We start from the raw sequence: 12,291 nt of genomic DNA, 5'->3' as shown, positions 1-12,291 counted from the left end.
TAATAATAATAATAACAGGGTGAATTATTCAGTGTGAATAAAACCTACCAACAGGACAGACCCATGCAGGGTTCACGAGCAGCAGGGCTTAACAGCACAGGTACAGCACCACGTGAACGCGCTGCGGGCCATGCTGGGCACAATCAGCCACAGGACTAAGCCCAAACTAATAAGATACGAAGCAGTGCAGACACCTGCACTAAAACAGCAAGGGTGCAAGGCAGGAGCACCACAGATGGTTTCTTTGCTTGGGAAAAGAACGGAAAAGCAGAACTTGTCTCATGTAAAAAATACATTCTTTTGCACAGGGACCAAATTCTGACCCAAGTAATTTTCTTCCACGTATGAAAGTAGGATGAAAGGACCTTCTTCCTCAAAAAGCTGTCTTCTCCAGCAAGATACCCATTCAAAATACATCACAGAAGACGTATTAAAAAAATAATGATTACATACAATTTTTTTAATGTGACTTGCATTTCACTCAATGTATAGGCTGGACTGACTTTGAAAACAAGCCAGGATCTTGCCCTCAAAAGACTACTGTTGTTTGCAGAAGCTAAAAGTGAGATGATATTTCATTAATTCAGTGACAAAAGGTGTTATGAATAAGGAGCTGAGGCAGTCTGGCAGCACCCCACATCCTTCAATTCAATCCAATCAAACTCTAGTTCAAAAGAAAAATGAAGAGGTAATATCTATCTATAACTGTATCTCCATCCCATTAACCTTACCTCCATTAACAGCCACGGGGAATAATCTGCACACACTGCAGCAGCATTCACTGTTTTAATGGAGCAACACTAACCAACAGGATTCACTGGGGCACCCCGGGACAGTGCAGAAATGCTAGAGGCTTCCTAAGATGTGAATCCCTTCTCTTGCTGATACACTCTAGTATTCAAAACTGATGTGTAATCAAAGATGCAGATGCAAATATACTTAAAACATGCAGTTAGATGAGGGTTGAGGGTGGTCTATTTGCTGATGAACAGTTGAGAATATTGGGGAAAATGACCTCAAATGCTTATGAATGAAGTGGTTGTGAAGTCCAATAGCTTTTTTCTACGGAATAACTAAATATTTGACCAGTGGGCAATGACCAGCAGCTCAGTCTGCAGGTAGAGCAATTTAATACCTACATGCAGTGAAGCGCTACCCAAAGGAAGAGAAGTTAAGTTGCTTCATTAGTAAAGATTGTCCATCCAGGTCTCAGAATGAGGGAAGGATACCATGGGAGAAATAAAACGCTTCTGCGACTGACAAACATACTCATAGTCTTTAATTTTATGTCCTTAACTGGAGAAAACCAAACAATCTGGACTCTGTCATTTCCTCACTTCTGAACACTTGAGTTTGCCATTAATGCTCTTTTAACATATTTTGTTGCAAAAGACACTGCAAGTAAAGCCAGTTGACCACCTTGACCTTTGCATCACTGGCATGGAAGTAGCATGAAATCATACTGGAGATATTCAAAAGCCATCCGGACACAGTCCTGGGCAACTGGCTCGAGGTGGCCCTGCTTCAGCAAGGGGGGTTGGACCAGATGACCTCCGGGGGTCCCTTCCAGGCCCAACCATTTCTTGATATTCCTACCTCAGTGACCCGTATACTTCTTGGCTATGAGGATTCCTAATGGTTACTGAAATAGTTATTGAACCTAATGGTTATTGAAAAAAACCTGCCAGTGTAAATGCCCATTAGTTCCATTTCAGTGCTATTCGTATAACACTGAAATGCTTTTAAAAGACAAAAAACCAGAGTTGTGAATAATTGACCACTGGTGTGAACGTGAGACGTCTGTACATGACTAATGCACAACCCATTCCTTTGTAATACAGGATGTTTTGACACTGGATACAGACTCACTGGGGACCAGAATGAGATCACCGCATCCTTTCATATAAGTAATCACACTTCTGCCCACTGGTGACACACCTTTAATTTGATTGCAAAGGTAAACAAGAGATGTAGTTACTAAAGTCTCTTTGAACTTCAGTTTATTTGAAGTTTGGCATTTTTGAGTTGGTGAACATCAGTTTCCTTCCACCGAAGAAAAAAATCATTTTATCTCCAACTTGACAGGGAGAGGAATTAGGGCAACACCACCACTTTGGAAAATGCTACTTAAAACATGGCTCATGCATGCAAACCCCAAGCCTTGAGATAGATGCGATTAATCACAGATGGTGCATCTTTCAAGTACTGCTAGCAATACTTAACATTAGATCAAACAAACACTGCAAGGAATAACTCGTGAGATATAGGAAAACTTCAGTGGATCCTTCTTTGTGGGAAAGTATTGGTACAAAAGGCTCTACCTTTCCTCTACCAGGAACTACCTGGTCTATGATATGCACAGACGAAAACACTACCTTGAGTCCTTTCAACTGGTATACACCCAAAATTCAACAATTTTAATTTTTTTACCATTAGAATTTAGTCCCAGGGACAGAAAGAACATAAATTTGAAGGAGAAAGTAATTTTCCTACCCTACTCCAGTATGGTATAGACCTTCATACCATTTATCACAATAAAAAAGAAAATAATAAACTTCAGATGGTGGTGGTGTTAGAGCAAAACAAGTCTTTCTTGTACTATGTGTATTGAAAATCCATAATTACAGAACTGTTAGACAATGACAAATGCTTAGACAGTTCTGAGTACTCCCAAGGTATCCCCAGGCAGTCAAATTGCTCTTTCTCAAGTCAAGAAATGTGAGAAAATAGGTGGTTCTCTGATGATACAGAGAGTTGCTGAAAGATCAAAAAATCACCACCCATGGAGAGCAGTAGGTCAGCATATACCTGCTCTTCAGTGAAAGCTTCTCTCTAACGGAAAGATCCCCAGGGATGGCTGATTTTTTTGAACCGCTGAAGCAATCATGACATGGGGAACCACTGCAGGTACTGCAGCAAAGTGTTATTTTGCAACAGCCAAAAATCAGATGAAGTGTCGGAAACCTGCATTTTCAATCTCAAGGTGAAGTAAGGAGAAAGGAGAAAAAGTGGAGACAAAATACTCTACTTGCTAACGAGCTCTCTTGCCTTGTGGGTGAACTTGTGCCAGACATGACTAAAGAAAATAAGTATTTTAAGTTACGACAGTTCAAAACAGATTACAGCACGAAATTTATTTTCAGGATGGGGAATATCCCTGTCATCTGTAAAAACACATATGGTAACTTTGAGGGGGTTTTGTTTTTTTTAATGTAAGGTGTGAATTTCCCTGTAAAACCACATATGCACTACAAGGATAGATTTACTGTCCCCTTCCTGCCTTTCAACAGTCCCTCCCTAAGCATAGCTTGTGAACATGCTGAGAGCACAGACTTCACTGACAAGACATTAGTTTTCACAGGCCAATGATTTTTGTTTCACTGAAAACACATTTACCTGCCAAAGGCCAAGTTCTCAGTTGGCATAAATCAGTGCAGCTAGCTCCTTGCCTCAGCCACCTAATTCCATTTGCAGGCTTTATTTAAGGTTCAAATTATAGCTTCACATATGCCTCTCCCTCTCTCCATATGAACCCTGCTTAGTAGTTAAAGGAAACACTTACCTCTAGAAGTTCGTCGCCAATATGCATCCTTCCATCTCGTCCCGCAGGTCCATCTGGATTGATACCAACTACAAAGATGCTCATACGAGAACGGTCCTTGTTGCCAGCAAGACTCAGTCCAAGTCCATTTTTGTCTTTCTCAAGCTCAATAATGTGCAACTCTCCTGGTAGATCTGCATATCTTTGCCTGATTTTTTCTAGAAAGATCAAACATAAAATGAGTTATAACATAAAATAACTTACTTACAGCTGTTCAAGAACACATACAAATATGCTAGGTATTCATGGCTTCTCAGCATTTAGTCTTTGTTAACAGAGGTCTTTCCAGCACAGACTCTAAAATACCATTTGCTGTGCCTGTATCACTCACACAGCAAAATGCAGCATCAGCTGCAAATACTGTTCACATTAAAATTGCACTATTTTAATTATTTGTACAACAGGCTGGTTCTAAACCAAAAATTTTTTGAAAGGAGGGTAAACAAGGGAATTCCAGAGGCACCTCAATCTTACCTTACAAAAACTATCAATTTCAGGAAACTCTGATGAAGTTAGAGCTGGTTAATTAACCACTGTGGGAAACAGAAATGCTTATGTTGCAAACATACTGCAAACTCCTATCTCAAGGTAGAATCTTTTACTTTCGCTTCTTTCTGGTGACTCAGGAATATGCTTACCATGCTCGGCTTAACATTATGTGCTACTGTGCAGATGATTAGTCAAAGCAGATGTCAGGGACAATGTATATGATTGATTACATTTTTAAATGCAGCCTCGCTTGACATTAAGGTAGTTATCTGTCTTTCATGCACATTTCAACCATTTCTGTGACAGAGCGCAAATACTTACGAAGTTATTTGGAGCACATTGCGTGTCTGCGGATGCTGACAGTGTAATCTGAATGTCTTTTCACCACTGGCATACAAACATCTATAACTATTGCTTGCGGGGGTCAATCACAGCAAGGGTGATTTTTTTTTTTCCTGTCTGATTGTCCGTTGCAGATTTTAAAGCCAGCTTCCTAACACCACCTGCATCCAATGCTTCAGCCGGGCCACATATTAAAAAAAAGCAAGTCATAGTATTTTGCTGTGGCTGGATGTCACCTTTAGTACAGAGCCCAAGGTGAAAGAAACTACTGCATTATGCAGTAAGAAGAGAAAAAAGAGATATTATATGTTCAACTATATCCCTGAGTCAGCAGCAGTAGCTAGATCAATATTAGCTATTACCATTCTACCGGGGAAGCGTATTTTAATAGTATGATTTAACCACTGTAGTGAATGTTCCCATGACAACAAGGAAGAGGGGAAAGAGCTGGGGAAGGTGAGAGGGAAGCAACTAAAAGTGAGTAAAAACTGCCAAGATGACAGACAATGAAGTAGAGGCGTTCCTTCCACAGCCCCTGTGCAGGCTGCCAGGGTGATTCAGCCAAACTTGGGTCAATCCCGGCGGCTCTCCTCTCCGAGGGTTCTTCTTCAGCAATTCTACCAGCTGCAGCAGCCCCTCGTGCTTCGGCAGAGACCGCTGGGACAGGGGGAGCGGTCTCCTGTCTCCAACCCCAGATGCACCCAAGAGCATTACCCACACTCACAGCAACACAGACAAGAATCAGCTCTCCCATCACTGTATTTACAGGCTGGCACTTTCCTGCTGCGCTCAAAATCCCCGGTGGCCTGCAGCCTGAGCCTAAAATCCTGGGGGTGTATATTAAGGGTGAGATGTTATCCCTGGAAAGCTGTAAAGCCCTACAGAAGTCTGCACAAAATCAGAGTATCATAAATAATTAGAAAACTCATTTGTTACTATCAATTATATGCCAAAAATTCACATAACTGCATTAAACAGTAATCCATGTAGCTGCGCAGTTCTTTAATATATTTCTTAGCTAATGGGGTCAAAATGTAATTAGAGGTGTGATCTGCTACTTGAATTTGGAAAGAGTTTTTTTCCTGCTTAGCATGCAGGATACCTCCTGCCGAAAAAAAGCAAGTGAGGAAAGGTCTCGAAAACGGTGCTTCTGAAAGTACAGCAGATGCAAGCACATACACAGCCACACGCATTTTGTTCACAGCGCAGAGGTTTAACATTCTTTTCCCATTAAGCGAAGTCCAGACCTGAAGAGCACTAAAACATTTTCTGCCCACCACAATTAGACAAACAATTCATTACAGCGCAGCAAGTAGCTGCAGCGTATCCCAGTTGTAAGAACATTAAGAACAGGTCATCAGCAGAAAAGGGATTTCTTAGCGATTGCACTTTTGTGGATAAAGCAAAGAATCAGTGCTCTGGAGGGATGCTGCTGACTGATCATTGCTCCGCCACAGTTCCTTCCATTGCTTGTTTTACATGGACAACACATCTCACTTTCATTTGCTAGGAGCAAAGCACATGTCTACAGCACGTTTTTAGCAACGGGTACTCGGACACACAGAAAAGAGGTGAAGGGGCAAGGAGAACACACACGCTTAAACGCCGTACAGATGAAGCTGCACATCTTCAGGGACTGCTTCAAAACTCATTTCTTGCTTGTCAGTAAAACTCCTTGAAATTCCCCAACACGAGCCTGCTGCAGGAGCAGCTCTGTGACACTGCACACGGACACATTGCTCCAGGCTCTATCTGCAGACAAGTGCCTTCTGAGACTACCACTATCACTAAGTCTGTAAACTCTGCAGTGTTTCCTCCTGCTGGAGCAGCCCAAAATGAGTTTTCTCACATGGGAAAAATGTTAGCTGTTCAGAAGTACATGTATATTCCTGTTCCATGCTGGGCTGAACCTAAAAGTAAGTTTTAGTCTTCCAAAAATTAGTAGTTAGGGCAATTGCCTGGGATGAGACAGAGCCCCACTAAAGTTTCTGGTCTGCCTGAATTGGGCCACGACTGGAAACCTGGTGAGCCGATGCCCAGCTCAGCACTCCAGCTGCGCCAGTAATCTCCCACTGTGGGAACAATTCTTCGGGTAAAGAAAAATTTATCTGGGCAAAAAACAGAGACCAACTCCAGGGGTCATCAAGTTGCTTTATTTGTTAAGAGTTTTTTTTTTTTTTAAAGGTTTTCCCTGCTGCATGTTTTTGTTTGAAAAAAATCCATACTTACAACAGAAGGAAACCTCTGTGTGGACCAAGCCCTTCATTAAATTCTGACATTCATTTACGAAGCAACAATTTGAAATGGCTGAGGTGACTGGAGTGGTAAAATAGTGGGAAGACTACAGAGGAAACAACGAAGATGCTATGTGCTGAGTGCCGCTTCCAGCCCGGCAGGAGGGCACCATTATCGAGTGCTGCTGGAGAAGACGCGAGCGTGTATGTACACGTTCATGCACAGAGGGACAAGCAGAGATACCGCTACTTTTAAAATCAAGCCTCCCTTAGCAGAGCATGCTGTCTCCTCCCTGAACAACAGAAGGTTCTGGCTCTCGCAAGCCCCACCTCCTGCAATTAAACACTTCCAAGGGCTGTCCTCACCAGCCAGCCTTGCAGTGTAAATGATAACGCGCTATTCCCGGCGGTGTCGTTGCGTTACTCATCCAATCTGCATACAAATATCCTTTGGGCATCCAGCTGACTTCCTATAACATTGTAATCGTATTCTCAGTTTGCCTCTTAATAAGAATCTCATAAGATTATTTTAAACAAGTATTTACTGCTTAAACAAACGTGCATCTAAGGCATCTTCTTTTTAATGCCTTTTTCAGCTGTTTTTTTTCTCCCCTCCAGCTGGTATCACTTTTCAGTTCTCTGCCTAGCATTGGGGAGCCAGTTAGCATCTGCTTTTGCAAAGAATTCCATTATCTGCCTTCATTACCAGATACTTTACACAAGGCAATTGTAATTCTGTTGTTGCTGCATTACACATGGGACATGGCGTTTCTTGTTTTGGCACTACATGGAGTTGTTTCCACATTCGGTGACAATATGCCTATCACAACTTCTGCAAACATATCTCACCAACGATATTTAACCAGCTAAGGTTGCATCCAGTTTCTTTTAAAAATACTATACAGATGTAACGTGAACTAAAAGCACAAGTATACGCTTTAGTGATCCCTCCTGCAATAGTATTTCCCAGTTATATTAGCAGACAATTACATTTCAAAGAGAAACCCTGGAAATGGAAGACAACTGCTTTCAAACAATATACTATTATGCTGCTGCATATGTTTCCCTGCTTCAGCCGCTATTCCTGTTATATTAAACAGAGAGATAAAAGAAATAAATGGGGACAATATGGTCAGGATATTGGAGTTTGCATGATCTAGTATTGCAACAAATACACAATTTATCTGCACGGAAAAAACAGACACCACTTCTCAGGGAGGCAAAAGGCTCTTTAAATTACAAAGATACATAAAGCACTTGCAAAGGGCTGAGGAGCCTGTTTCCCAAACCTGCTGAAATCTCCAGTTAAATGAGCTGAAAGGGAAGAGGTGTTTCTTTTGAAAACGGTGTCTCTGCGTGATGCAAATTAGACTCCATCTAGAAAGGTAAAAAGAGGAAAGAAAAAGCTCTGGATGACTCAGCTAGGTGATTGGTTTTAGTACCAAATGCTTAGTATTGAAACTGTCAAGGCAAAATACAGAGAAAAGAAAGGGGGAAAAACACCACAAAAAGAGATGACAGATAATATTTGTATATAGAAGGTAATACTGAGGATTTTACATCCCTCTTGCATTACCTCAGGTAACTATTAGCAACATATGCTGGCTTTTGGAAACTTTACAGTGGTCTCATTTATCAGCCTGTGTTCATTTTAATGGTTTTAGCTACCATTTTTATCACATAGCACATAACATGGTTACAGTCTAAGCCTTTTCTGAGATTACTCTGCTCAGACAGCAGCGCAGCAGCATCACAACCACTGTTTTTCATTTAGTAATGATAGATATCAGAATGCAGCCAGCATCCACTACACAGAGCCAACCTTGCATATCAAACAACTAATTCCCTTCTTGATTTCACTATAAACACTAAAAAAAAAAAAGTAGGAAGTCCCTTGAAAGCTAACCCTAGAGCTGTGAGGGCAGCACGTCTAATTTACTGATTACAATTTACAAGAACCTAAATAAGCATATTGAAGGGACCATAATTGAACAAATGGGGTTTAGAATTCTCCCACTACTAATAATATAATAAGCTTATTGTTTTAATCTTCCCACTAGCCCTCTATTCAGCTCCAAGGAGGCAGACAGTTCTTCAAACCTTATCTCAAAAGCGATGCACTCGCCTGTTTTCATAAGCTTTAAACTGAAAAAATAGAGAGAATTTCTGTAATGCTTTCTTAAATTCCATAAAATCATTCCAATTCTTCTCTTAGTGATCAGCATGCACAAGAAAAATAGGGCAATTGTATGCAAAACTGGCAAATCTAAATGGAAGAGCCAGAGATCGTGTTATGACCAGTCCCCCTCCCTCGGGTGGTGAGAGGAGAGGACAGAGTCTGCTGGGGCTCACATCTTTGTAAATGCTGTTATCTCCAAACCTGTGGGCAGGGAGCATCCCTGCAGCGGGATGGGGCAGCTGTGCGTTCCCCATCTGATCCAAAAACTCAGCATCCCCTACAATCTCCCTCTGACAGCCACACTATCCCTTTGGCAACACTTTGCTTCATGTACACCAGTTGGAAGCCATTTACCAAAACTGAAGCGATGATTTTCAGAGAAAAGTAAACCCCAGCATTTCTATTATTCTTTGGCACAGTTCAATTAATGCTCCCACCCTAAGCCCAAGTCTGTCATATACAAGGAAGGAAAAAAAAAAAAAAAAAAAAAAAAGAGCTCCATGGCTGTATCTCTCCCCTTCCTCCCCAAAATACTGTGAGCCAAAAAATTATAACATTACTTTTAAGTACATGAGGGAGAGAGCATGCACAAGGTGCTACACAGACAAAGCCTTCTCTAGATGAACAGCTAAAGTGTGAGCTTTCATACTCTCACAAATACAACTCACCCAAGCTCAAGTGAAAAACAAGAGTGCATTAAATGCGCCTGAGACAATATTCTTACTCTAACTTGAAGACTGCCTCTTTTCTTCTTTTTTTGTGTGAAGGATTTGGGATCTCCAAGTTTCTTCTCTTCTAACCGCTCCCTTCAGCTCAGGCTCCCATTCCATTTTGCTCCTCTCATGCCATGCAAACACTTGCAGCAGCTTCTCAGCTCACACCAGAAAACTTTCCTTCTCCTCCAACGCTTTCCTTAAATCCCACTTGTCCCTCACATCACTCTTTCTACAGTGGAAAGTAAAAATTTCTGCTAGCGACTTTGAACTAATCCAGGAAGAAGGGTATAATGAGAGTCTCCACAATGCACTTCAAGTACCATTTCATTTTGTTCCTGTGAGCAGGTGACATTTAGAAACAGTTACCATTAATTTTTTCTTCCTATAATCAAGGAATCGTCACACTCAAAGACAACAGCAGAGAGAAAAGCGACATTTAGCCCTGGCTGAAAACCAGGGTAACTGCAGTCCATAACATCAGGGAGCATCTCCAATTCTTGCACTCTCTCACATCAACATTTTGAACAAATGGAGTTCTTGCCAACAATTTTTTTCCTTATTTCAGGCCCAAAGCTTCATTCTAAAGCTGCAGTTTCGTTACACAACGTTTAAGTTCTCTGAGGAAGAGATATTGTATGTTTTTCTTTTTTAATTAGATGACAAGAACATGATGAGTCTACTCATACCGATGTTTATCTGCGATCTTTAACACTTTTAAAAGGAGATTTAGTGAAAGTGTGGTAAGCAGAGCATCCTGATGCTAATAATTGCTGATTATAAGGGAATCTGCCCTCCCTTGCACACAATACTTCCACTCATTTGCCTTTCAAATGACGCATTAACCCTCATCAAAGCACTTGGGTTTCCTCAGAAGTGACCTCCTCTGGGTGCTGTGATCTCGCAATCAGTCACTCGGGTGGAGCACTGACGCTGAGCTCAGAGTGCCTCCGCACCAGCTGACGATCCCGCAGTCGTACAGGCTTTGGAGGAAAGGACTGGCAAAAGCTTCCCATGTGTTTCTCGCCTGCTGCCCTGGGACTTGATAGACTGGTCATTTCCTCTAGATAGGAGACACACCAAATGGGCTAGCTGTTGGTGCATCACACTGCCACTAGTTGATTAAATACAGTCAAATAGCAAAAAAGACATTTTTCTTTTGATAAAATCCTCTATGAGAATACAAATGGTTATGTGCAAAAATGCATCACATCATGGTTGATGTCTGGGCCCACAAAAGGCCCAACTGAAGGCATTTTGAACTAATTACATCCTTAAAATGTGGGGCAGCCTCAAAAGACAGCTGCTGTAGACCCCATTTTTAAGCTGTTGAAAAGATAATTGAGAAAAATCCCATAAAAAACACTCTGCTCTATAGTATTGCAGTATATTATATTGTACCATGCAGTTTAAGTTATCTAAGGCCAAAATACTGCAGTCTTCAGAGCTTCCCAGCCCACTCGGTGGCGATGGCACTGAGCAGCCTGGAGACAAGGCTGTTATCACAGGCGCCAGGCTCATGCACGCTGCTCCTCCCGAGAGGAAGGCAGTCTTGCTCCTGCTCTGCTGAGGCTTGCCTAACATAGTTCTCCGGGAAGCTAGGATATGTTAACAGTATAAAACATTAGAAAATACTAATTTCCATCTGCAAAATTTTAAGGAAATTTGAAATAGCTCTAAACACACATTGCTTGCACTTCTGGCCTGCTGCGTGGCGGCGATCACCTGGCGTCGACGTGCCCACCAAGTGTCAGTGATCTGTAAGGATGCACAATGCGCGCACACAAAATCAGATTCCCAGATGCTGTGACAGACGATGTTTTAATCACCCATTTTACAATGCAGTTTTGGAAAAAAAAATCTCACAATTAGGATAGAAATTTCTTTTCTGAGCTACTCTTTCTGGTAGGAGCAGGTTTTCTGGTTTGCTCCTGATCACATTGCTCTGCTAGGATCTATAATCCATTCCCTGCATTTGTATTTGAAAGCTGCTCGTTCATTTGATGGAAAGGCAAGGGTGTCTGAGACCGAACAAAGAATATTGGGGAACTCTAATCCATTGCTTTTCTGCTTGGTCTCAACACGAACAAATGAATATTGTGAACATTTAGATTCTTCCTCCCTTGACAGTAATACAGTGTGACTTCATCTGACAGTGTTTCATCTTTAAATAATGATGTTCCCACAAAGCGAATGGCAGAGTCATTATCTTGGAATCTTTCTGCACTGAGTCTAATTAAAGAGAGCGGCATCAGACTATTGTCAAAAACTGAAAGTTTGTTACCTAACAAAGGCTGTTATGGGTCTGAGTGCCAACTTTCCCAGTGATAAGTAATTGTGAAAGGCAGCACAGAGGACACCTCTCAGAAGCCAAGGTGATAAGACTTTTCTCACATAGTGATTTGTTCTTAATTTAAGAACCTGCAATGAGAGCCTGAACCTCCTCCATCTAGAGGGGGACGGAATGAGAAAATGGGGAGACTTTTGGACTTAATAATAAAGACTTTTTGACCAGCAAACATAACCTGTACTGATGAGCCCAAAGATCTAAAGAAAAGTCTTAAAGGAAGGTCTCCAGGGGAATTGCCACCATTTGTGAAATGCAGACAAAAACCCATAAAGCTTCAAAAAAACCCCAAAACGGTTGCACTAACAAGCCATAAAAATAAAAAAGACTAAGGACCTGGTTGAGAAAGAGCAGGTGAAGAGGAGGGAATGATACTGTGCAGCTGG

The 12,291-nt window shown here is 41.6% G+C and overlaps 1 protein-coding gene across 1 annotated transcript in view; it reads right to left on the bottom strand.

Annotated features, from left to right (window-relative positions):
* The window catches only part of PATJ (PATJ crumbs cell polarity complex component), a 149,740-nt gene that overhangs the window by 58,701 nt on the left and 78,748 nt on the right, over positions 1–12,291 (bottom strand). Inside the window, exon 28 of the mRNA XM_050900983.1 lies at positions 3,563–3,759. Coding sequence (XP_050756940.1) covers positions 3,563–3,759 — 197 coding nt within the window. The remainder of the gene's footprint in view (positions 1–3,562; positions 3,760–12,291) is intronic.

This window comes from Gymnogyps californianus, chromosome 8, assembly GCF_018139145.2.
Source record: "Gymnogyps californianus isolate 813 chromosome 8, ASM1813914v2, whole genome shotgun sequence".
Lineage (NCBI taxonomy): Eukaryota > Metazoa > Chordata > Aves > Accipitriformes > Cathartidae > Gymnogyps > Gymnogyps californianus.
This window is presented reverse-complemented; position numbering and strand designations above follow the sequence as displayed.